This window comes from Microcebus murinus, chromosome 15, assembly GCF_040939455.1.
Source record: "Microcebus murinus isolate Inina chromosome 15, M.murinus_Inina_mat1.0, whole genome shotgun sequence".
Lineage (NCBI taxonomy): Eukaryota > Metazoa > Chordata > Mammalia > Primates > Cheirogaleidae > Microcebus > Microcebus murinus.
In genome coordinates this window covers 26175837-26202847 of record NC_134118.1, presented here as the reverse complement: position 1 = coordinate 26202847, position 27011 = coordinate 26175837, and the positions used below count along the sequence as shown (strand labels likewise).

The following is a 27011-nucleotide window of genomic DNA, read 5'->3' as shown; positions in this document are numbered from 1 at the left end:
GGGATCATTGGGAAACATTTTAGAAGCAGCCTCCCACACTTGACTCCTATGTCAAGTATCCCAGTTCTCAAAGACAGTGGAGAATGACAGAATTAAAATATCACATCATATGTGCATTTATTAATAGAATTTTAAAACTACTAAAGTGCCTTCTAATTGGCTGTGCTAATTTACATTCCCACCAGCACAGTATGGTTATTATCTTATTTCCTTGCCCATTATCAAACTTAAAAATATTTGCCAAGCCATTGGGTTTATAATGGTATCTTTGGGCTTTTAACTTCTCCTTATCAGTGGGTAGAAATTTTTTGTATTTTGGATACTAATCCCTTCTGTGTGTGTTTATATATACATATATATATTTATTATATATTTCATTTTTTAATAAATGAGGACTACCCCTGAAGACTAGATGCTGAATAGGAGTCTTTCTGAATCCCAGACTTTAGGCAGAATAGACCTGCTACTAAATTTTCTAGGCTCGGACTATCTGGAGAACCAAGAGAAGTCCTAGTTGTAGCCATGTCAGTTCCTTGAGGTATAGACAAGGGCTTGAAAAATCAAGGTGGATAAAGACAGCTTGGCTACAGCATGGAATCAGGAATCCAGACTTCGAGGAAAGAGTCCTTCATACTAGGAAATCTATAGAGAGCACTTCGGGTACCTCTGCTACCATGATTGCCCTGGGCCTTGAGTAACTCTGAGCAATCTCTGCAAGATCTGCCATCAGAGGTTGTAGCCTGACGACACCTGGAGCTGCTGGCGCTGGAGCAGTTGCTGACCATCCTGCCTGAGGAACTCCAGACCTCAGTGAGAGAAAGTCACCCAGAAAGTGAAGAGGATGTGACCTTGTTGGGCAAGTAGAAGAGAAAGATTGATGGATCAAGACGGCAGATAGATAGGTAGAAGGCTTGGAGGTATAGAGCCAGAACAAGAGGCATGGAGCAAACAAGTTGGTGGGGAGTGGGAAGGGCAGAATATGTCTGAGAAACTTCAGTCTCTACTGAGCCAAGGTAAAGTTACCAGTTATTGGTGCTTTTCTTTTCAACTTTTGAATATCACCCCTGTAGCCCTCAAATGGTCTAATGAAACATTGATTCCTCTCCTCCTGCCCTATGTCCCACAAGTCTCTTCTCTGAGGATTTAGTCCTAATTCTCATAATAATTTCTAAGGAAACCTACTGATTCAGGGTCCAGCCCATTTCCATAAAAAGGACATAATCATGAAGGAATAATTACTTCTGAGGGCAATGCAGGTATTGTTAGTCAATCAGCTGCAGCCTGGAAAAAGACCCAGTTCAAATAAGAACCTCCAAAACCATGCCCCATTCCAAAGACTAGTCAGAAGCAAAATTTCCTCTAAGATGAAAGTACTGCCAGCTGGAGACATGTAAGTAATCTTTGGGCCCGTTTTTATTCATTTCCCCTCTCATCAAAATTCTCTCTATCCATCTTCTCACTCAGTTGATACATATGAAATATGTATTCATGGAATGAATGAAGATATGTAGTCAGAATTAACATCTATGATTCCTTCAGGAGACAAAGAATTTATTCTCATGTTTGGCTTCTTGTTTGTTCGATCATTCCATCATAGCCTGTGTTTATTTTTGTGTTTGTTTTGTATAGATTGAGTCACCTATGTTTAGTTTAACCAGCATAGACATGAGAGAATTAACTATGGCCCTCACCATGAACAAGTGTGGAAGTGACCTTTTGAGAATGACTGGGCAGTGCTTAAGACACCTTCACTTTAGAACATATGCGGCCGGGCGCGGTGGCTTACACCTGTAATCATAGCACTCTGGAAGGCTGAGGCGGGAGGATTGCCTGAGCTCAGGAGTTTGAGACCAGACTGAGCAAGAGCGAGACCCCATCTCTACTAAATATAGAATAATTAGCTGGGTGTTGTGGCACTTTCCTGTAGTCCCAGTTACTCGGGAGGCTGAGGCAGGAGGATCACCTGAACCCAGGAGTGCGAGGTTCCACTGAGCTATCATGATGCCACTGCACTCTATCCTAGACAACAAAGCAAGACCCTGTCTCAAAAAATAAAAAGCATTCTCCAGAGAATTTTTTTTAAAAGAGGCTGGATACTGGATTTCATTCTTTAAATGCATAAAATAGTCAATGAAACACAGAAATGCTTCCCCACATGTCTGACACAAAATTAGACATAGAGAAAGGGTACCACTGGAGTTCAACATTTTCACAGATAATTTTTAACATTATTTGTTACAGGTCTTTGAAACTCTATATAAATGTCTGATTTTTAAAATATTACTGAATTACTTAATTTCACTACATACATCAGATTTGCTTTGGAAGGGTACAATCTAATGTGTAGTTATCATTTTGCTATCTCTTGTTAATGTCTACATTGTGCCCATTTATCTGCCTTCATCTGACAGATTAGCATTGTGTTCCAAGTAGAAATGCGCAACACATCTCCGAAAATCCAAGACATCTAGAGAGGCACCTGGGTTACAGGCTCTGTGTAGTTGCCATGCATTGTTCATGGCTACATCAATCATGTAGCTCACCAAAATTGAGTACCATTTCTTGCTTCTTATTTTCACCCTATATTTGGAAATAATTTGATCCATTTTAGCTACACCTTCCTTGCCTTCACTGTACACTTTCACTATGGATGGTTGACTTATCTGAGGGATCTCTTCATCATCAGCAAAACAACTTATCTCACTAACTGGTTCTATGCCTATAGCATTGGAGCACAGACTGATAATGCCATCACCATACCAACGACACAAAATTATCTCATCATTTTCTTCCACTCGGAAATCAAAATACCCCCTCTTCATTTTTTTCATATGTTCTGCATTCATAAGGGGGCATTTTTCAGTCCTGTTCTCACGAATCATTCCTGTTGCCCTCACTCCCTTCTTCTTCAAGGCTGACACTAGTTTGACACTTGTAAAGAAGCTATCAAAACACAGGTGGTAGGGATATTGACCTCTTTCTAAAAGAACATCAGCAAAGTTCATCACTAGATTTCCACCTAACCCAAGGCCAAGATCTTCATACGCCTTCATACTTGATTCTTCTTGATAGGGTTCAAACCACACCAGATAACCCTGTGTGGTTGTACCACACCAAATTTTATAGCCAATTCTAATAGGCTTTCCATTCAGGAATTGGTCACTATCAAAGCATTCACACATTGACTTATCAAGGCAATAGTATTCTTCTAGGGGAGCATACAAGAGGAAATTTTTATTCATTTGCTTTATGAGAGGCCTCAGTTTTGTAAACTTATCTTTTTGATCTAGATGGCCATTATCTGCAAAGTGCAGGTATGAGAAAATCAACTCAAATCTGTCCCTTCTGATAGCATCTCTAACCAAGTTCTGATCAGCATCAGGGATTTCCCAGTACATTCCCCTTCTGGGACGCCTCACAAATCCACTCAAAAGCAGAACACCAAACACACACCTCATTTCCTGAACTGTGACTTCCAAGCTGACATTTTTCTGAGAAGCATAATTATTGGTTTCTCTGACAATTAAGTTGAATGTTTCATCATCAAAAAATAATTCAAAGAGCTCTACTGGGTTCAACTTTTCATTCTTGAGATTCAAAAGTCCAGAATCCAGCGCTGACCAGCTTGGAAAGTTGGGTTTAATGTCTCTTTTGGTCCAATTCTTTTCTGGGACACTTGACACCTTTAGCTTCTTTTGAGCAGGCTGAGTCTCAGGCTCATGATCTTCCTCCACATCTGAGTCACCAGAAAATGCAAGGCCTTGTAGTAGTTCACTCACTCGAGCTTTGTCTTTTTTTCTCCCTTTTCGGGTAATATCTCCTGCAGCATATTCTACGGATGAAATGTGCGTCCGGGCCCATAAGTCACCTGGGTGACGGTCCTTCAGAGTGTTCAAATGTGTAACTGTCCTTTCAGTAGGGACAGGAATATAAGGGATCTGGGGTACATGATCTCTGGGAAAGAAAAAAAGAACATATGTTATAAAAATCCTCAGTCTTTCCCAACTACTTGGGGGGCTCAGGCCAGAGGATTTTTGAGCCCAGGAGCTTGAATACAGCCTGGACAACATAGAAGGAAAAAAAAACATCCTCAGTGTTATTCTTTAATACATGAGAAATCCACTAAAGCCTAAATCTTTTGGCAGGAGAGGATTATTTACTTCTCACTCCTCATGTTTCCATGGGGAGGACTTTGGCTAGACTTAACATTTCTGGCCTCTACCTCTCACTAATTTCTCATGGTGTAAGAAATTGTTGAATCTGAGGAAAGGAACTGGGCATCCATGGTGCAGCCCCTCCCTCTGTCCTCTTTAGGAGAAGGTTCCCATGCTCCCTTTTGCCCCAAGTTGCATCGGCACAACTGTGCAGGGGGATATCTGCCACACTTGTCCTCTGCTAGTACGAGCCTATTTAGCTCTGCCTCTGAGCTGCTTTATCCACTCTAGTGTCTGTCAGTAATAGAGTTGAGGCTTCCAGAACCATCTGTTTTACTCCTGTGTCCCCGTCAATTGGTTTGGAACTTAGACAAGGAAGAAGGTTGTTATTTACTGGGGATCCTCACACCTCTCACAGAATTTCTGAACGTGGCAGGACTTAGCTTTTCCTAGTTCTACATTTATCTGGTGGACATACTGCTCTGGAAAGAAACAAAAAAGAAACTCAGCTCATTGCACTTGAACTGATTTTTATGAGATTTACAAGGAAGTAAAGCTAAAGTTACTAAGATGAAAAGCATTATTTTACACAAACTTCTTTCTTATTTCTAGATATTTGCATTTTGTTTACTAGTGTTCTATCAGTAAACTAGTCTAGTTTTAGAAGACAGAGGCAAAAAAGCAGTGAAAAGAGTATATTTTAGTATAATTTACACTACATATGTTTGCTTAAAGCATTTATTATCCTGGGTGTCTTCGATGTCTATGTATTTTCAACACAACCATCATAAACAGTTCCCTGAGCCCTCTCTCTTCCAACTTGGGTTTGACCTACAGCCACCCAAGAGAAGATGGCCGTCCCATCAGTGTCCGGGCTCTCCCGTCAGGTGCAATGCTTCAGTACCTCTGTGGTCAGGTCATTTGCCAAGCTTGTGAGGCCACCTATTCAGATATATGGTGTTGAAGGTTGCTACGCCACTGCTCTTTATTCTGCTGCATCAAAACAGAATAAGCTGGAACAAGTAGAAAAGGAGCTGTTGAGAGTACCACAACTCCTGAAGGAACCCCAAATGGTTGCTTCTATTTTTGGGGGGGGGGGAGGGATGGGTGCACAGAGTCTTACTCTGTTGCCTGGGCTAAAGTGCTGTGGAGTCAGCCTAGGTCACAGCAACCTCAAACTCCTGGGCTCAAGCGATCCTCCTGTGTTAGCCTCTTAAGTAGCTGGGTCTATGGGCCTGTGCCATCATGCCTGGCTAATTTTTTTTCTTCCTATTTTTAGTTTCCTTCTTTCCTTCCTTCCTTCCTTCCTTCCTTCCTTCCTTCCTTCCTTCCTTCCTTCCTTCCTTCCTTCCTTCCTTCCTTCCCTCCCTCCCTCCCTCCCTCCCTCCCTCCCTCCTTTCCTTCCTTCCTTCCTTCCTTCCTTCCTTCCTTCCTTCCTTCCTTCCTTCCTCCCTCCCTCCCTCCCTCCCTCCCTCCCTCCCTCCCTCTCCTCCCTCCCTCCCTCCCTCCCTCCCTTCCTTCCTCTCCTCCCTCCCTCCCTCCCTCCCTCCCTCCCTCCCTCCCTCCCTTCCTTCCTTCCTTCCTTCCTTCCTTCCTTCCTTCCTTCCTTCCTTCCTTCCTTCCCTTTTTTGAGACAGAGTCTCACTGTGTTGCCCAGGCTAGAGTGCCGTGGTGTCAGCCTACTTCACAGCAATCTCAAAGCCTCGAACTCCCAGAACTGCTATTTTGAATCCCTATGTGAAACATTCTGTTAAAGTGAAAAGCCTCAATGACATGACAGCAAAAGAAGTTTTCTCCCCTCATGTCCAACCTGATTAATTTGCTTGCTGAAAAAGGCCGCTTAAACAACACCCAAGGAGTCATTTTTGCCTTTTCTACTATGATGAGTGTCCACCGTGGAGAGGTACTCTGCACAGTGACCACTGCATCTCCTTTAGAAGAAGCCTCTCTGAATTAAAAACAGTCCTGAAAAGTTTCCTAAGTCAAGGCCAACTATTGAAATTGGAGGTTAAGACTGATTCGTCAATCATGGGTGGAATGATTGTTCGTATTCGGGAGAAATTTGTTGACATGTCTGCACAATTCAGAAGCTGAGCAGGGCTATGCAAGAGATTATCTGAAAGTGTTGATTTTCTGTCATTAGTGAAAATTCTTAAACTTGAAGCAACAATAAAATGCTTCCAGAACAGGAAAAAAAAGAGTTCCCTGACATCCATCCACCTCTTCAGTGAATCCTGTCATGACACTGAACCTTTCCACTGCTGAAATCAAAATCTCAAGAGATATAGTGTATTAATATTTCCTCAATATTGTGAGGAAGCAAATGGGAAAAAGAGTGAGTGAGGTAAGAAAGTAGGGTGGCAGTAGGGGACTAGAGGAGGGATGCAAGGGTGTAGGTGGGGCTCGATCTTTGACATAATGGTTGAGCTGCTGCACCAAACCTAGAACAGCCTACCTTCAGGCTTTTGTTAAGTGAAACAATAAGATATCTTTATTCTTATAGGCACTATGAGTCATGAGTCACGGTTTCAGTTAGCTGGTGCTGAATGCCCCCAACAGGCACGGTAACAGATTCCTATTCTCCAGTTATACCTCTGCACTATGTTACTGAACATTATTTCTCTTCCTTAGTGGAGCTTGGCTTAGTCCTCACTAGGTTAATGAAAGAGATGAAAAATTTCACTTCTCTTCTTGAGCTTCAAGATAGTTCTATTTAGCTGAGATTTAGTTCCCTGTTTTCCCAAGATGAGCAAATGTCAGTAAGGTCCTGTTCCCTGCTCTGCTCTTTAGCCTAATTATCCTGCCTTATTTCCTTTCTCCTCTTTTCTTAAGTCTCTGAAGAGTTAATGGCCTCACCAGAAGCCAACCCTCTGCTTGTGATTTGGTCCCTGCTTTAGCAGTATCTATGTTAATATTAACTCATTTCCACAACCAACATTTATGAAGTGCCCACTACTATCATTAAGTTTTCCTTTATCAGCTACATTCCTTTTGATCTATTCCTTATTTGAGTCCTCCTATGATGGCTGAAAATACCCTACTTGTCCTCACTAAGTCCTCTTCTGGTTCTGATGATGTTTCTTTCTTAACTGTCATAGCAGCTTCACCTGCAGTCTTCGTTCTCATCTACATCCTCTGCCTTCTCGCTTCTTCATCTGCAGTTCCATAAGTATGTAAGGGAGCCCAGGAAGAGTGATTAAGCAGGATACCCTGGGTCAGGATAGTATTCTTAGAGGAAACTGCCAAATGAAGGTTTTGTATAATTATTGTATGTTGACAATATTCAATAAGTCCTGTTCTTGGCATCAGGCCTCCTATGATCACAGAAGTGACAGTGGCACTCATTCTCTATTATTTCAGGGAAGCAGGCTCTTGACCAACTGGTTTCTCTAGTTTCATTCTGATTTCTTTTTATGTCTCCAGGATTTGGCCGACTCAGGACCATGGTCACTCACCTGTTGGGTATTCCCGAGGCCTCCCAACCTTGTTTCATTTCTTCAGAAGTTTCTTGCTTTGCATTAAACAATCCATCTTTAGTTATAATTTCTTCAGCTAAAATAATACATTAATGATTTGAATGTCATATCTATAAATTTTGAAAAAACAACCTCCAAGATAAGGAATAGATGTTCCAAATTAAACCAAACAACAAATCAACAGGTGTCTCAGGGGTATACAGTTTCATAAATCCTACAAAATATTGCACAGTATGGGAAGGTGATAAGAAAGGTCAATTATGGCACAAGAGCCCAGCTGGGAGAGGGTCCAACAGGGCAGAGCACATTTAAAGAAAATTAAACATGAACAGTAGTGTTTTCAGAGAGTAAAGAGAACTTCCTCTGAAGTAAAGAAGAAAGGAACAGGCAGAGGTGTTCATGGGGCTTCCAAGTATGAAGGGATATCTGAAATGACAAGTCAAATGGAAGGCTTGCTAGGGAAGAAAAAGGGATACAAAGGAGGAGTCACTGAGGGAATGAGAGAATAGGGAGGGATGAGCAGAGATGATAACAAGAATCATTAAGCTGGGTGAGTAGGAACAGAAGAAGAAAATGTGATTGGAAAGGATACAAAATGGTAAGAGCTGAGAAAAGTCAGCAGGCAGAGGCCAGAAGAATGGAAGAAAAGGGTGAGGGAAATGTGGTCTTCCAATGGCCAATTCAGGGTCAGGGGTGGAGAGCACAGGCAGGGGACCAGCCAGAGGCCTATCCTTACTCATCAGACCAAGGCTTGCAGCCTTCTCCTGAGTTGAGTTTCCACAGAGGTTCCTCTGAGCCAGACTTAGATGTGGCCACTCCTGTGGGGCAGGGACCTGGGCTGTTTCTTCCTCAGTCTTCACTGATGTCTAAAGAAATAAAAAAAAAAAAATAGCCTCTTACTTTTCACTGTGGTAAGGCTAGGGGATCCAGGTGTGAAGGGTGTTGAATACCACACTGTAGACCAGTGGTACCAACCCCTCAGGGCATTCTATAAATTTGTGGGAACATTTTTGGTTATAACAATGATGCCCACCACCTTGTGCCAATGCCATTCATAAGGTGAGGCAAGAGATGTTACACATCCTGCAACGTGTGGGATGGTCCCACACTACAAAGAACTGTCCCACATCCTGTAGGACTTTCAAGTGGCCTGCTGAACCAAACCTACAATCAATATACACTTAAGTATAACAGAGTTTTCACAGGGTGAAACTAAAAACGCTGGTAATTCAAGAACATTACAAAGAAGGAAGTTTACATAGAATAAAGACACTGTCACAATAGTTTATTTACACCATGTTTTATAGCATTTTCTACTAGGTATTTGGTTGAAAAACAATATTACAGCTACTACAAATACAATTAAACCAATTACAAATAACTAATGGAGGAATCTTGAGACTCCTTTTAAACAGATTTGGAACCTAATATAAATGCAGACATCTCACTAAATTTCATTAATGATCTCACTGAATTTCATTAGTAAAGATTATTTTAAAATATTTCAAACCTAGCAATGATACGATTTCTAGGTTGAAAAATCACACCCTGAAATTATTTATTTTGGGAGTTGTCTGTGGTATTCTATCTTTGTATGACACTATCTCCAAAGGCCTACCAAATGGCTTTTTATTAACCTCTTGATAGTTTGTTTCATTTCCCAATCTACGCTCTCTTTCTCATTGCCTGAAAAAGGATACAGTGCTCAGTCTTTTAACAGAGCAAATGTCTGTTTTGACAAGGAGGGGAGTTTTAAAACAGAAGATATGTTTTCTCTTTACCGTATCACTACCCCATCCCAAACTTCAAACAGAGAATTATTTTGACATTAATACTAAAAAGCCCACCTCATTTAAATATAGGCATACCTTGGAGATAGTGCGGGTTCAGTTCCAGACCTCTGCAATAGAGTATCACAATTAAGTGAGTCACACAATTTTTTTGGTTTCCCAGTGCACATAAAAGTTATGTTTACACTATATTGTAGTCTGATAAGTGTGCAAGAGTATTATGTCTAAAAAAACCCAATGTAGGCCGGGTGCGGTGGCTCATGCCAGTAATCCTAGCTCTCTGGGAGGCCCAGGTGGGCGGATTGCTCGAGGTCAGGAGTTCGAAACCAGCCTGAGCAAGAGCGAGACAGACCCTGTCTCTACTATAAATAGAAAGAAATAAATTGGTCAACTAATATATATAGAAAAAATTAGCCAGGCATGGTGGCGCATGCCTGTAGTCCCAGCTACTCAGGAGGCTGAGGTAGGAGGATTGCTTGGGCCCAGAAGTTTGAGGTTGCTGTGAGCTAGGCTGATGACACGGCACTCACTCTAGCCTGGGCAACAAAGTAAGACTCTGTCTCAGGAAAAAAAAAAACCAATGTACATACCTTAATTAAAATATATTTTATTGCTAAAAATTGCTAACAACCATCAGAGCCTTCAGTGAGTTGTAATCTTTATGCAAGTGGAGAGCCCTGCCTTGATGTTGGACAGTTGCTGACTGATCAGGGTGGTGCTTGCTAAAGGCTGGGGTGGCTGTGCCAATTTCTTAAAATAAGACAACAGTGAAGTTTTCTGCATTGATAGATTCTTCCTGTCATGAAAGATTACTCTGTAACATATGATGATGTTTGATAGCATTTTACTCACAGTAGAACTTTCAAAACTGGAATCAAACCTCTCAAACCCTGTTGCCACTTTATCAACTAAGTTTATGTAATATTCTAAACCCTTGGTTGTCATTTCAACAATGTTCACAGCATCTTCACCAAAAGTAAATTCCATCTCAAGAAACCACTTTCTTTTCAGTCGAGTCTGGTCTGCTGAAAAGTGGGGGGCGGGGGGCAGAAAAAGAAGAGGAAGGAGAAGAAACCACTTTCTTTGCTCATCCATGAAAAGCAACTCTTCATCCATTAAAGTTTTATCATGAGATTGAAGAAATTCAGTTACATCTTCAGGCTCCACTTCTAGTTCCAGTTCTCTTGCTATTTCTACCACTTCTGCAGTCACTTCCTCCACTGAGTCTTGAACCCTTTGAAGTCATCCATGAGGGTTGGAATCAACTTCCTCTAAACTCCTATTAATGTTGATATTTTGGCCTTCTCTCAAGAATCGTGAATATTCTTAATGGCATCTAGAATGGTGAATCCTTTCCAGGTTTTCAGTTGACTTTGCCCAGATCCATCAGAGGAATCACTATGGCAACGATAGCCTTATAAAATGTATTTTTAAGTAATAAGACTTGAAAGTCAAAATTACTTCTTGATCCACAGGCTGCAAAATGGACGTTGTGTTAGCAGGCAAGAAAACAACATTAATTTCTTTATATAACTTTATCAGAGCTCTTGTGTGACCAGGTAACTAGGTGCATTGTCTGTGCACAGTAATATTTGGAAAGGAATCTTCTCAGCAATAGGTCTCAACAGTGGGCTGGAAATATTCAGTAAGTCATACTGTTAAACAAATATGCTGTCATCCAGGCTTTGTTGCTCCATTTATAGAGCACAGGCAGAGTGGATTTAGCATAATTCTTAGAGCCCTAGGATTTTCAAAATGATAAATGAGCACTGGCTTTAACTTAGAGTTGTCAGCTGTATAAACCCCTAACAAGAGAGTCAACTTGTCCTTTGAAGCTCTAAAGTCAGGCGTTAACTTCTCTCTAGTTATAAAAGTCCTAAGTGGTATCTTCTTCCAATATAATGCTGTTTCATCTGCATGGAAAATCTGTTGTTTAGTATTGCTCAAGGATGTTAGCTAGATCTTCTGGATAACTTGCTGTAGCTTCTACATCAGCAACTACTGCTTCACCTTGCACTTTTATGTTATGAAGACAGCTTCTTTCCTTAAATATAATGAACCAACCTCTGCTAGCTCTTCTTCTGCAGCTTCCTCACCTCTTTCAGCCTGCACAGAATTTAAGAAATTTAGGACCTTGCTCTGGATTAGGCTTTTTTTTTCCTTTTGAGAGAGTCTCACTCTGTTGCCCTGGCTAGAGTGCCATGGCATCAGCCTAGCTCACAGCAACCTCAAATTCCTGGGCTCAAGCGATCCTTTCTGTCTCAGCCTCCCAAGTAGCTGGGACTACAGGCATGCGCCACCATGCCTGGCTAATTTTTTCTATTTTTGGTAAAGACAGGGTCTCGCTCTTTCTCAGGCTGGTCTCAAATTCCTGAGCTCAAATGATCTGCCCACCTCGGCCTCCCAGAGTGCTAGGATTACAGGCATGAGTCACTGCACCCGGCCATGGATTAGGTTTTGGTTTAGGGAAATGTTGATGGTTTGATCTATGCAAACCACTCAAACTTTCTCCATATCAGCTATAATGCTGTTTTGCTTTCTTATCATTAGTGTGTTCACTGGAGTAGCACCTTTAATATCCTTCAAGAACTTTTCCTTTCCATTCACAACTTGGATATTTGGTGCAAGAGGCCTATCTTTTGGCTTATCTCAGCTTTGTACATGCCTTCCTCACTGAGCTTAATCATTTCTATAATAGCTTTTGATTTAAAGTGAGAGATGTGAGAGTCTTCCTTTTACTTGAACACTTAGAGCAGGCGTCCTCAAACTATGGCCCACTGGCCATATGCAAAAACATGTGGGTGTTTTTGCCCATTTGTTTTTTTACTTCAAAATAAAATATGTGCAGTGTACATAGGAATTTGTTCATAGTTTTTTTTAAACTATAGTCCGGCCCTCCAATGGTCTGAGGGACAGTGAACTGGCTCCCTGTTTAAAAAGTTTGAGGACCCCTGACTTAGAGGGTTATTAACCCTCTAACACTTCGAAGGTTATTAACTAGCCTCATTTCAATATTGTTGAGTTTTAGGGAATAAGAAGGTCCAAGGAGAGGGAGAGAGATGGGGGAACAGATTCTGGTCAATGGATCAGTTAGAACACACACACCCCATTTGTTAATTAATTCTGTTGTCTTATATGGTGTGGTTCATGATGCCCAAAACAATTATAATAGTAACATCAAAGATCACCACTGTTCACAGATCACCATAACAGAGATAATGATAATAATAATAAAATTTAAAATACTGCAAGAGTTACCAAAATGTGACACAGACATGAAGTGAGCACATACTGTTGGAAGAATGATGCCCATAGACTTGCTTGACGCAGGGTTGCCACAAACCTTCAATTTGTAAAAACTGTAGTATCTGCTAATGCAATAAAGCAGAGTGCAGTGAAAGGATACATGTCTGTAATGTCACACCTCCTTATTTTCTCCCCCTTTTTAATCTGTAATTTGTCTTGAAATCTATATTGGTTTCCTAGGGCTCTCATAACAAAGTACCACAAATGGTTTAAAACAACAGAATTTTATTCTCACTTGTCTGGAGGTTAGAAGTTCAAAAATTAAGGTATGAACAGGGTCATGCTCTGTTTGAAAGCTGTAGGGGAGAGCTTCCTTGCCTCTCTCCAAGCTTCTGGTGGTTGTCAGCAAATCTTAGTGTTCCTTGGCTTGTAGATGCATCAGACGAATCTCTGCCTCAGTTGTCATGTGGCATTCTCCTGTGTGTCTCTCTGTCTTCACATGGGCTTCTTATAAGGATACCAGTCATTGAATTTAGGGCTCACCTTAATCCATTATGACCTCATTTTAGTACATCTACAAAGAGCCATACTCTTTGGATGTGTTTTGTCCCCACCAAAACTCATGCTGAAATTCAATTGTCCGTGAGTGAGTTCACAAGAAGTTTTATCTTGGATATACAGAATTTTTCCATTATCATAACCAAAGACTGATTGGATATGTGGCAAACACTGAGAACATAAAGGAGTGTGAGAAAAGGTCTCAGGCTGGGGAGAAAAACCAGAGACACCAAAAGACAAAACATCAGTCACTCAGCATCAAATGAGTGCAGGTACTTTCTGAAACCAGGGACCTAACTCCACCTCTCACTCCCATGCCTTGAGATTTGGATGTGACTCTTAAACATAGTATGAAATGAAGCAATGGCATGTAATCAGTATCAGCTCCTTGGCTGATATACACATGGTGTGATATTCTGTGACAACATGAAGGCAAAGAGATTGAAAGCCTCTCAGGGTGACAAGTGTCAGCCAAGAAAAGGGCAAACAACAGGTGGCCAGAAAGAGGAAAGGGCCACCACTGAAGTTCCTACAAGCCTGGGCACCCTCCTCACCTGGGACCTGGCTGGGTTAAACTCAAGTACTGCTGCCTTGTCTCTGGGGCTTTCTTCCTGGAGATGGGCTAGTCCCTGGGGAACAGGCCCTGTAGAGAGAGGAGACGAGAGTCCTAAGTGAGACGTGATGACCTTTAACCACTTCGGTATAAGCGTCGACTATAGTCGATAGCCACAGATGAACGTGCACAGCGACTTTAGCCGACAGCCGTGATATGACTTTTCTAATTTTTCATTTATCAAAATAAAATTGTGAACATTTAAAAATAACATAATAAAAACATATATGTTACTTATTCTTTTTTTTTTTCTACGTTTCTGTAAAACCCTGTATATATGTTACTTATTCTGATTTACATTACAAGTAAAGCTGCCTGTAAAGTAAAACAAGCTTTCAATGCTTTAAAGCTTTCCTCATCACACAAGAGCAAAACGGATTGGTTGTCAATGCACAGCACAAACTATCCTGGGGACTATGAGTGCCGGCTGTGGGCAAGGTTTCACGGCTGGTGAGCGTCGTACCGAAGTGGTTAAGAGTTCACTTTGTTGGGAATCCAGCCTCCCTGGCCAAATTTCTTATGTTTGTTAAACATCCATAAGTTAAGATGGACATCTTGCCCTTTGAGATAGAGCATCACAACCGCTTTTATTCTGTCAGGAATTCTAACCTGACAGACCACGGGGGTCTCCCACCCACAAAATTGAGTGGGGTTTATGAACTCAGAAGGCGCTTTACAGTGATGCACTTTTACACATATAAAGAAAAATTAAAAATCACAGATGAAAATAAAGAGAGGGGAAGAGGAAACATTTAATAAAGGAAAGATCAAGCAGAGAATGGAGCAATGAAAGAAAAAACAGGAGAGAGATAAGGCAAAGGGGAAACAGGAAAGCAGAAAAGAGGAAGATGAAGAGAGAGGAAAGGAAATAAAGATGCAAAAATAAAGAGAAGAGATGGCCGGGCGCGGTGGCTCACGCCTGTAATCCTAGCACTCTGGGAGGCCGAGGCGGGCGGATTGCTCCAGGTCAGGAGTTCGAAACCAGCCTGAGCAAGAGCGAGACCCCGTCTCTACTATAAATAGAAAGAAATTAATTGGCCAACTAATACATATATCTAAAAAAAAAAAAAATTAGCCGGGCATGGTGGCACATGCCTGTAGTCCCAGCTACTCGGGAGGCTGAGGCAGAAGGATTGCTTGAGCCCAGGAGTTTGAGGTTGCTGTGAGCTAGGCTAACGCCACGGCACTCACTCTAGCCTGGTCAACAAGCGAGACTCTGTCTCAAAAAAAAAAAAAAAAAAAAAGAGAAGAGATGTTAGCCATGAGCTAGAAGAGCCTTTGAGAAACTGCCATGTTAGGAGATGCTGACCCCAAAGGAACCTACAATAATCAAAACAGTGATGATGGCCAGGCGCGGTGGCTCACGCCTGTAATCCTAGCACTCTGGGAGGCTGAGGTGGGTGGATTGCTCGAGGTCAGGAGTTCGAAACCAGCCTGAGCAAGAGCGAGACCCTGTCTCTACTATAAATAGAAAGAAATTAATTGGCCAACTAATATATATAGAAAAAGTTAGCCGGGCATGGTGGTGCATGCCTGTAGTCCCAGCTACTGGGGAGGCTGAGGCAGCAAGATTGCTTGAGCCCAGGAGTTAGAGGTTGCTGTGAACTAGGCCGATGCCATGGCACTCACACTAGCCTGGGCAACAAAGTGAAACTCTGTCTCAAAAAAAAAAAAAAAAAAACCAGTGATGATGACTGCACAGTGCCAGCCACTGTGTGGTTACTTAAAAAGATGATTTCCAATCCTCACAATAATCATAAAAGTCCAAGTTATTGTCTTCATTTATCTTAGGTAGATTCAGAGAGATCAAAGCTGAGTCCAAAGTGGACAGAAATCAAACAGATAATTGTTGACTGACTAATTGAATGATCTATTAAATAACTTGCCCAGGTCACACAGTTGGCAGGTGGCAGAGCATGGATTCATACCTCTGGAAGTCCTTCTTTGCTGTGACTTTTCTTTCTGGACTCGCTTCCTCCTGTCCTGCAACTTGGGGAGGTAATGCTTCTCTCAGTTGCAGAGTACCAGGAACAGGGGGATGATGGGTGCTGCAAAGTGGCTCTTCCAGGCCCCCAGTTCATACCACCCTTAGAATATCATGCTTTCTGTTTTCTACCATGAAGGACAATACTGAGATCTGGACTGCTGTAGCTACCACACAACAACGACAGGAGCATTCCTACAGCCCTGAGAGGGGTACACAAGGCTCAGCTCCAGCCTGCTAAGTTTAGAAAGTGAAGAATTCTAGTTCTAACAGAAACTAAGGGCAGAGGCCCAAGGCTACTGGCCTCTAGCAAAGCATTGGCCTGCTCCTGAGATATGCAGAATGAAGGCAGAGATTACATCATTCAGATGCCAAAATACCATATCACAATGTGAAATTCTTTTCCTCCTAAAATTGCTCTAATGCCTAAGCATCAAAAATTCAAGACAAAAACAGTGTTCCTTGGATAATGAGAGGAGGCAATTTTGTAAACTATCTTAACCCAAGAAGTATCTGAAATACTACAAAATCAGAGCTAGATTGATAAGACTGTAAGACACTGTGGTCAGACATGTTTCATTTGTTAATTTTTGTATTTAAGGTTCACCTTGAAATACTGACTATAAGGAGAACATCTGTATCTTTAGGAATTCAAAAATTGTTAGAGTAGCCAGAGTTCCCTCTTTAAACTGTCCAATCATGGTTAGGGATGAGGATGGGATTTCCTGAAAGAGATAGCTTTGAAATATCTGAATATGAGAAAGGAGTTGCCTGACAATGAGGTCACAGACAGAGTAGACAGGTAGAGGGCAGGGGCAGGAGAATTAAAGGCCAGAAAACAGCCAACCAAGATACCTGAAGGAAGAGAGAAGGCCTAAATTCTGCAGAAACCAAAACAATCATCAGCATCAAACCTTAACTGAACATTGACAATATGCACAATAATGTACTTGATGCAAAGAATAGAGGTACAAGCTATGTGTTTTGCTCTCGATATATTTATAGATTAACTAGAGAAATAGAATGCAGATATAGACTGGATTTTATATCAAAAGAACTGGGCCACAGTTACAGCTGTGTGACCTTGGGCCTGTTACAACCTCTCTAAATCTCTAATTCCTTATCTGTACAATAAGGACACAGTCTACATTACAGAGTTAATGAAGATTAAATGAGATAATGAACACAAAAGCCCTCTATAAAGTGGAAGACCCCATTTAATGCAAGGTATTATTATTTTTCAAGATAAGCAATAATACAAGGAGCACAAAATTACCAAATGAAGAGCTCATGTGGTAATTCTAACCCAAAATATAACAAAGAACATAGATAGCATCACTTTTCTTTGTTCTGGACTCAATGGATCACTGTGGAATCTTTTTATTGCAGTTGTTTCATTTCTAAAGATAATATAGCTTGCTGGAAAAAAAAAGCCTTTCTTCAATTCACTTTTACTATGCCAAACCAAACAGCTTAAAGAGCACAGTGATAAAATAAAGCAGATCTGCTGATAGAAAAAGGGCTAAGTTGAGAAGGGAGAAGGTGGCAACAGAAAATGGAAGGAGGCAAAGATATAATGCAGTGAGGAAAGGGATCAAAGGCAAGAGAAAATTTGAGAGCAAAGATCAGATCAGACCTTGTATTTGCTTCTGAGGTAAAAGGCATTAGAAGGCCCTTATAATTAAGCCTGGGAAAGGGGCAAAAAAATGTTTTCAAGCATTTGAAAGTTCATTACAAACAACACTACATTGCTATACATTGCCAGAAAATGGGGTTCAGTTGCAATGAATCAGATGATATCTCAAGGTCCCTTCTATTTCTCCACCAACATATCTAAACACTTAACAATGTGTCTGACATTAAGAATCAATTACAATTGAGACTGGCAAAAATATTCAAGAGTTTTCATTTTATTAATAAATCTAGTATCTCATGACAGGTGAGAATGAAATATCATGCACATACAAATAGCAGAACTGCTAAAAATCATATTTTTTATTTAGAAAAGGAAATCATATTTTTGATTTAGAAAAGGGCTTCAAAGACACCCAATTTTATCAAAGCCAAGTTGGATGAAGTCTAAACTTCTTGGTTCCAATTTAAAGACCTCTAATATGGCCCCAACTAACTTCCCATTCCCCCTATTCAATGTTTCCCTAAAGAAACCCTGCCCTTTAGCCATGTTGGTTGACTTATTATCTTTTGAAAATACCAGCATAGGAGGAAGGGATGCAGCTATGCCTGGAAATCTGATCTTCAGTTCATCTGGTCTTAAGTAACCTGGAGAAATGTGCTGGGTTTATAACTACTAGGCAGGCCAGTCCTTAGCCTGAGTCTCCAGAAAATTTGGGAGGGATAAGAGGTTATAAAAAGGCCTTGAGAATGACTAGATGTACTTTCTGAAGGACCAGAGAGTATCTTTAGAGTATCTTTATTCTCATATCGTACATACCACTGCAGTGGTACATCTTCATGGGGGGATTAGAGGATCAAGGGAAAACACTCCTCTGCCCAGAATGCTGGAGTCCAGCTCTAGGAGCCATCTCATGCAGTTTTTTAAGTCTTCACTTACATTAAACAGTCTTATAGTCTATGACCACTGTTATCTGTCAGTTACCATCACTATTCCGACAACCACTCACCTCCATTCTTCATTACCCCTCTCTCTTCTCTAATCAAAAGGAAATAAAATCAATTTCAGCAGATATATGTTCATAATCTCAAAGGTAAATGAGAATGCTTTATCTCCTTTTTGCTCCACTCCAAATCCTGCCATCCTTCAAGGCTCAATACTAGGCTCGCCACTCTGGGAAAACTTTCCCAACTCCCAAGACTGTAGAGCTCTTTACCACCTATAAACTTATTCACATAAGTAAAACATTGGGGCTTCATGCAGGGGTGGATTTTTGCAACTGAAGAAATATAATAGGACAATCAACCATGTACATAGGAAAATATCAAATTCTATTTATGCTGCAAAGGTAAATATCACAAATAATCTGAGCCCTATACATTTTATTTTCCTCTAATGTTCTCATATCATTGATTATATGAACCATTTATTCTGTCCTTACTATCAAAATATCAGTATTCACAGATCAATAATATGGTGATTGGTAAACCAATCCCCTGAAATCATGTGCAGAACTTTTTATGTACATGTATTTTCCAGGGAAGAGAGGCAATAGCTTTCAACAAATACTGGAGGGAAAATGGTAGCATCCTCTCCCCTTAAGAGTTAAAAATATTCTTCTATAAAGTTCTAAGATCTCCTCTTTGAAAAGGAGTGTCTGTGTGCTTTCGTATGCTCTCTCAATGAATCTGCACACACAGACTTTGCATTCTTTGCATGGCTTACCCTACTGCCAGAGGCCTCCACAGAGCTGAAATATAACCAACAGTTGGAATGCTTTATCTAGAGGAGAAGCCCAAATATGGAAAGTAAGAAAGCCCTACACAAGGGTGAGAGAGCTCCAAATGGAGAGGAGAGACTGTTTATACCTAAAGCTGCATTTAAAATGATTGAAAGATTAGAAGCAGAGAGGATACTGAGGAAAATGTTACCATGGGGGAAAGGATAAATTTGTAGAAAGTTATCAAATAAATATTTAAAACATCCATAGGTACAGAATTAAAAATGTAGAATAGAAACATAGTAGAGGCTGGGAGTGGTGGCTCATGCCTGTAATCCTAGCACTCTCGAAGGCTGAGGTGGGCGGATCATTTGAGCTCAAGAGTTTGAGACCAGCCTGAACAAGAGCAAGACCCCATCTCTACTAAAAAAAATAAATAAATAGGAAGAAATTAGCTGAACAACAACAAAAATATATATATATTAAATTAGCTGGGCATGGTAGCACATGTCTGAAGTCCCAGCTACTCGGGAAGCTAAGGCAGTAGGATTGCTTGAGCCCAGGAGTTTGAGGTTGCCCGGGCAACAGAGTGAGACTCTATCTTTTAAACAAAACAAAACAAAGAAGATCTTAGAATTCTAACATTTTACAATTTCATAAGTTTTTTTTTTGTTTGTTTTTGTTTTTTCTTTTTTTGGAGACAGAGTCTCACTTTGTTGCCCAGGCTAGAGTGAGTGCCATGGCATCAGCCTAGCTCACAGCAACCTCAAACTCCTGGGCTCAAGCAATCCTGCTGCCTCAGCCTCCCGAGTAGCTGGGACTACAGGCATGCGCCACTATGCCCGGCTAATTTTTTTTTTCTTTATATATTAGTTGGCCAATTAATTTCTTTCTATTTATAGTAGAGACGGGGTCTCGCTCTTGCTCAGGCTGGTTTTGAACTCCTGACCTTGAGCAATCCGCCTGTCTCAGCCTCCCAGAGAGCTAGGATTACAGGCGTGAGCCACCGCACCTGGCTCAATTTCATAAGTTTTAAAAAGTTTGCTTAGATATAGGATTAGACAAAAAAAACAAAACTTGATGTTGGTCAAAAGGTACAAACTTGCAGTTATAAGATGAATAAGTTCTGGAGACCTAGGGTACAGCATGGTGACTATAGTAATAATGTATACTTGAAATTTGCTAAGAAAGTAGATCTTAGGTATTCTTACTGTACATACACAAAAAGGTAACTGTGAGGAGATAGATATGTTATTTAGCTTGCAGTAATCATTTTACAAGGTATACAAAAACTTGAGGACACAGATAAACAAGTTCCTATCAATGGCCAGCTCCCAGTGTTCTCACTAAACTCACCCTCTGGCACTTACCACTCACTTCTTGGGGGTTTTCTTGGTGAAGATGTGGAGGTTCACACTTCAGGGTACTTTCACCAGGCAGAAGCTGGAGGTTCTGACATTCCAAAGAGACTCCATGATAATCTGTCACCTCTAGGTGCATGTTCTGTTCCTGAATGTAGACAGAGGCCTGTGGACAAAAGATCTACATCAAAAAGGCATCCTGGTGAGAACTAGCAGTTAGGGATTTCCCCAAGGGAATACAGGGCAAGCTCCATTTAATCCTTTAAAGAAGCAGCAAGTAACGAAGAAACATTCATTCATTCAGCAAATATGGACCGCATGCCTACTAAGAGCCAGGCCCTGTTCTACATGCTGGGGATACAGCAGCAAACAAGGCAGACAAGACAGGCAAAGGATTCCTGCCCAGAACAACAAAAACAAAAAACAGATTGATGTTTAAACTAGTTGGTGAAAGTTTAATAAGGAATAAGGTATATACACTGTCTCAAAATGTCTCCCATAGACTACTTAGTAATTACAAAGGAGAAAATGGTCACCTTCTACTGAAGAAATCTGACAGATACCACAGTAACCTCCTCAGTGGTAGGACAAACCATCACCATGAGCCTCCTGAAGCAATGCACTGAGGAGAACATACCATCACCTTTGTGGTTCTCTAGCTAAAATGTGCAACCTGGATCTAATCGTGTGAAAATACAAGACAAACCCAAATTGAGGGACATTCTCCAAAAGACTGGCCTATATTCTTCAAAAATGTCAATGTCAGCCGGGCGCGGTGGCTCACGCCTGTAATCCTAGCACTCTGGGAAGCTGAGGCGGGCGGATTGCTCGAGCTCAGGAGTTCGAAACCAGCCTGAGCAAGAGCAAGACCCTGTCTCTACTATAAATAGAAAGAAATTAATTGGCCAACTAATATATAGAGAAAATTAGCCGGGCATGGTGGCGCATGCCTGTAGTCCCAGCTACTTGGGAGGCTGAGGCAGAAGGATTGCTTGAGGCCAGGAGTTTGAGGTTGCTGTGAGCTAGGCTGATGCCACGGCACTCACTCTAGCCTGGTCAAAAAGCGAGACTCTGTCTCAAAAAAAAAAATGTCAATGTCACGATAAAGAAAGACTGAGCAGAAGGCCGGGCGCTGTGGCTCACGCCTGTAATCCTAGCTCTTGGGAGGCCGAGGCGGGCGGATTGCTCGAGGTCAGGAGTTCAAAACCAGCCTGAGCAAGAGCGAGACCCCGTCTCTACTATAAATAGAAAGAAATTAATTGGCCAACTGATATATATATAAAAAATTAGCCGGGCATGGTGGCGCATGCCTGTAGTCCCAGCTACCCGGGAGGCTGAGGCAGAAGGATCACTCGAGCCCAGGAGTTTGAGGTTGCTGTGAGCTAGGCTGACGCCACGGCACTCACTCTAGCCTGGGCAACAAAGCGAGACTCTGTCTCAAAAAAAAAAAAAAAAAGAAAGACTGAGCAGGTATTCCAAATTAATGGAGAATAAAGAGTCACAGCAACTAAATGCAATATGTGATACTGGCTTGTATTCCGGATTGGGGAGAAATTGCCATAAAAACCACTATTGGGATAACATGGCAAAATCTAAATAAAAACTAGTGCTATATGATAGTATCATAACAATAACAATTTTAATTTCCCTAAACTTGATTGCCGTATTCAGGTTATATAAGAGAATATTCTTGATCTTTTAGAAATATAGGTAAAGAGACATAATGTCTGCAATTAATTCTCTAATGGTTTGAGAAAAAACAAAACCTGTGTGTGTGTGTGTGTGTTTATACATACAAATGCACACAGAGCAACAGAGAATATGCACTCATTTGCACAAGAGTGTGCACGGGGTGGGGGAGTGGGCACATCATGAAACAAATGTTAACAACTGGTGAATCTGGCTGAAAAGTACACAGGATTTCTCTAAACTACTATCCCAATACTTCTTTATTTTATTTTATTATTTTTTTAGATCTCAGAAAAAGGTCTCGCTCTGCTACCCAGGCTTGATCGCAGTGGCACAATCAGCTCACTGCAGCCTTGAACTCCTGGACTCAAGTGATCCTCCCACCTCAGCCTCCCGAGAAACTAGGACTACTTCTCCCAATACTTCTATAACTTATAAAGTATTTCAAAATAAAAAGTTAAAAATTAACAGATACATGTCCCCCGTTTCTTCTCCCATACCACCACATACATTCTCTTCCTACCTGCTGTCCTGTGTCTCCACGTCCTGTCTCTAGATTCTCCAGCACCGTCACTACTTCCTGCCCGCTCTCCAGAGGATACATCTGCACACACGCCTGGAGCTCCTTGGGCAGGATGCTCAGGAACTGCTCGAGCACCAGTAATTCCAGGATCTGCTCCTTGGTGTGCATCTCTGGCCTTAGCCATTGGTGGCAAAATTCTCGGAGTTGGGCCAGAGCTTCCCGGGGCCCAGAAGCCTCCTGGTAGCAGAACTGTCGAAAGCGTAAGCGGCAAAGCTCCTGAGTGTGGGAACTGCCCTCCTGTGCATTGCACAACCGCTCCCAGGTGGGATCTTCCTCCTTCACTTTTACAGAGCCATCTTCATTTTCAAGAGCAGGGCCTGGCAAAGCTTCATACATGATGAGCTTAGAGGCTAGAAAAAGATTCACTTAGCTGGGGTCTATGTTCACAAATGTACATCTGAGGTGTAAGAATTGATCAGTAATATGCAAATTATAAGAGATTCAAAACTCTATGCAATATACTTGTTTCCCCGCTCTAGGTAAAGCTCAAAAGCTGAACCTGCTTACCTCTATATCAGTGAATTTAATCAGAAACATATCTTTTTTTTTTTTTTTTTTTTTTGAGACAGAGTTTCGCTTTGTTGCCCAGGCTAGAGTGAGTGCCATGGCGTCAGCCTAGCTCATAGCAACCTCAAACTCCTGGCTCAAGCAATCCTCCTGCCTCAGCCTCCCAAGTAGCTGGGACTACAGGTATTCGCCACCATGCCCGGCTAATTTTTTGTATATATATTAGTTGGCCAATTAATTTATTTCTATTTTATAGTAGAGACGGGGTCTCGCTCTTGCTCAGGCTGGTTTCGAACTCCTGACCTCGAGCAATCCGCCCACCTCGGCCTCCCAGAGAGCTAGGATTACAGGCGTGAGCCACCGCGCCTGGCCTCAGAAACATATCTTGAACACTAAAGGAGTTGAGCCCAGAGGTTAGGGATGTGTAAGATATGAAGGAAGAAGGGTTAACAATAAGAATGCTTGAGCAGCTTACACGTTAGCTGGGGAGAAGGGATAATTTTACCCATTGAGCTAAATGGCTGACTTCATGAACAAATAATACAGTCTCAAAGGTCATCTGTCTGTGTATCTCTCATTGAATATTCCACTTTAAATGTAGGTGTGGTAGACCACTTCCAAAGTCTCCCATCCTCAAATACCTTTTATAATGAGATTTTGCTGCTATTCTTGTCAAGAGATGGAGTTTATTTTTCCTTCCCTGGAATCGTGCTGGCCTATGACTTGCTTTGACCAATATAATACGGCAGAATGACACTGTAAGAGGAAGTGCCCCTGTGGCTCTTTGGCACACTGTCACAAAACTGCCATGCTGTGAGGAAGCCCAAGCTAGCCATGCAGAGAGGTCCTGTGGGTGAGAACCAAGACACCCAAGCTTAAGCCCAGCTGGGACTAGTGCTCAGATGATTCCTCAGCTGAATACAGCTATATGAGCTATATGAGTAACTCTGGGTGAGATCAGCAATAGAACTGCCTAGTCACTCACAGAATCCTGAGAAATAAGCAGCTGAGGTTATTTTCAGCCACTAAATTTAGAGTTTTAATTTATTTTTGATGTGACAATAGATAACTGAAAGTATATACGCATCACGTTCTTTTTTCCTCTCCCTTCACTTACTTTCTCCTTTTGTGATCTCATTAGTCACAATTTCAATATATCTCTGTTCCAAGAAGACTCAAATCGCTATCTGGCTCCAACCTGCCTTTCACAGTCCAAACCCACATCTTGAAGTGCCAGCACCTGTGGACCTCTCCTGCACTATAATTTCAACACAGCCCAAACTAAAATCAGAGACTCTCAAAACTGCACTCACTCTGTATTTCTCCATTTCTACTGGCATCATCATCATTCCATGCATTCAGTCTTTTTTTTTTTTTTTTTTTTTTGAGACAGAGTCTCGCTTTGTTGTCCAGGCTAGAGTGAGTGCCGTGGCGTCAGCCTAGCTCACAGCAACCTCAAACTCCTGGGCTCGAGCGATCCTTCTGCCTCAGCCTCCCGAGTAGCTGGGACTACAGGCATGCGCCACCATGCCCGGCTAATTTTTTATATATATATCAGTTGGCCAATTAATTTCTTTCTATTTATAGTAGAGACGGGGTCTCGCTCTTGCTCAGGCTGGTTTTGAACTCCTGACCTTGAGCAATCCGCCCGCCTCGGCCTCCCAAGAGCTAGGATTACAGGCGTGAGCCACCGCGCCCGGCCCATGCATTCAGTCTTAAAATCAGCCTTTATATACAATCAACTCTGAGTGCAGTCAATTCTTCAAAATGTCTCTTGCAGCTATGCCTTTCTTTTTATTCCTTTATTACCATTTTCATTCACTATTACAATAATTTTCTGCGGGGTATTCCTGTCCAACTTCCCCCCACCACCACCCATTGTCATTGGATTAATATTTCCTAAAGCACAATTCTTACTATATTCAACAAACCTCCAAAAAATGAGTTTTAATTAATCCTCATTGAACTAAATTCAAACTCCTCAGGAACTGATCTTTACTGGATTTTACTGGTTTGTTTGTTACTCAATAAAGATTTACGGAGCACCTCATTATTTTCCAGGCATAAAACTAACTCTAGAATAAAAGACACACTTCCTACCTTCCAGAAAGCCATAGTCTTCCTAAATTCCTCATGTCACTGCCATGCTGAGTACTCAAATATTTCTATTCACTTTATACTTTACAGCCAGGACTGCCCTTCTAACTGTAACTTCCCAAGACCCAGAGCAAATTACCTATGTAAAACCTTCCCTCGCCAACCCCAAAATTAATGCAGAGCCAGGGAAGAATGTTCTGTCCTGTAAGCCACATAGGTGGAAATGGGGTGTTACCACGGACAACTGCACCACCACCCAATCTTGTATTACAGACCCCCCCACCCCTGCTTATTGAGGACGAGGGTTTATCTCTGCATAGACTCTGTAAGCGCGGTACGTACCTGGTATTCAACAAATACTGATGGGCTTCTTGATGAATGCGCGCAGACGTACCTGAGACGCCAGCAGCAGGACAGTCCGGCGGGGCCAGAACGTATCTGACTGAGATCACATCCCAGGAACTAGCACAGCGCTTGTCTCACAGTGGGCACTCAATGTCTAAGTGTTGTTTAACAGACCAAAAGTTCAGGGACAGTGCACAATAAAGACGTGGCCGACCTCGTGAAAGGCTCCCATGGGAGCGAAGTGGCCCAGGGCTCCACAGTCGGGTGTGCCGGCCGCCTCCTCAGAGCCCCGACCGTGGGCGCGCCCGGGTCTCGCCAGCTCTTCCCGTAGGCGGGCGGGGGCCGAGGGCTTCGCCTGTCGCCGCGGGGCAGCTCAGCGCGGTGTCCGGCCAGTTCCGTGCCTCTCTAGGAGCGCAGCTGCTCGTCTCTCTGGTGCCCCGGGAGGACCCCCTCTGCCACCTCCCGCCCGAACCAGGCGCTTCTCCCCCGCCTGCCAGACCCCAGGCCCATCCGGTTGGCGCACACGCTCCACATTTATGTAAATCATTTCAATTACAAGGCACAGAATGGTGAAGACAAAGCCGCATCTCTGTCTGGGGTTATCACAGGCTGGTGGGAGAGACAGATCAATAAATAATTACAATACAGCAAGCAGTACCACTTATTTTCTTTAACTATACAGGTTATATATGCACAATAAAAACTCAAGCTGCATAAAGACTATAAAATGAAAAGTGTCCTTACACACTTAGAGTTAACCATTGTTAATATTTTGTGTATATCTTCCAGCGACATTACCTGCTATATAGTAGCACTCAATAAACATTTTGTTTAGTGAATAAGTTTGTGTATTTTAAAACAATTATGAGGTCACAATATAATTTTGCACCTTAGCTCTTTTCAGTTAAGACAGCTTGGAGATATCTCCATATTAACTTATTCTTTAACAACTATATAGTATTCTATTGTATGAGTGTACCATAATTTAGTTAACTATCCCTTAGGCCATATTTTTTCTTTAAAAGCAATGCTGTAAGAAACACTATTCAATACCTTTACATTCTTTTATGAGTATATTTCTAGGACAAATGCCATACATTATTAGAACTGATCAGTCAAAGGATATGGGCATTCAAAATTTTGATGTGCAGTTCCTTATTAATTTTTAAGGCACTTCTGTCTAAAATAAAAGGAGATTGTACTAGAAAAAAATCAATAATGGAAGTGAACATGGTTATTCACAAAAACAAGATCT

The 27011-nt window shown here is 41.7% G+C and overlaps 1 protein-coding gene and 1 pseudogene across 1 annotated transcript; one reads left to right on the top strand and one right to left on the bottom strand.

The window, feature by feature from the left end:
• Positions 1-520: 520 nt before the first annotated feature.
• PGBD1 (piggyBac transposable element derived 1) lies at positions 521-26398 on the bottom strand. Its single transcript, XM_012742081.2, has 7 exons — positions 25754-26398; positions 22748-23157; positions 20545-20701; positions 13779-13867; positions 8367-8496; positions 7610-7706; positions 521-3954 (listed from the first exon to the last, which is right to left on the bottom strand). The coding sequence occupies exons 2-7, from the start codon at positions 23141-23143 to the stop codon at positions 2391-2393; spliced, it is 2433 nt and encodes an 810-aa protein (XP_012597535.1). The 5' UTR covers positions 23144-23157; positions 25754-26398; the 3' UTR covers positions 521-2390.
• On the top strand, positions 5006-6274 carry LOC105858742 (ATP synthase peripheral stalk subunit OSCP, mitochondrial-like; annotated as a pseudogene).
• Positions 26399-27011: the final 613 nt, after the last annotated feature.

Excerpts from the sequence above, each read along its gene's own strand:
- PGBD1 (XM_012742081.2), bottom strand. The coding sequence starts at position 23,143 with ATGTATGAAGCTTTGCCAGGCCCTGCTCTTGAAAATGAAGATGGCTCT. Across the intron at positions 20,702-22,747 it reads GTGGAGACACAGGACAGCAG|GCCTCTGTCTACATTCAGGA; the intron begins GTAGGAAGAGAA and ends TTTTGTCCACAG. Across the intron at positions 7,707-8,366 it reads TGCAAGCCTTGGTCTGATGA|CTGAAGAAATTATAACTAAA; the intron begins GTAAGGATAGGC and ends GTATTATTTTAG.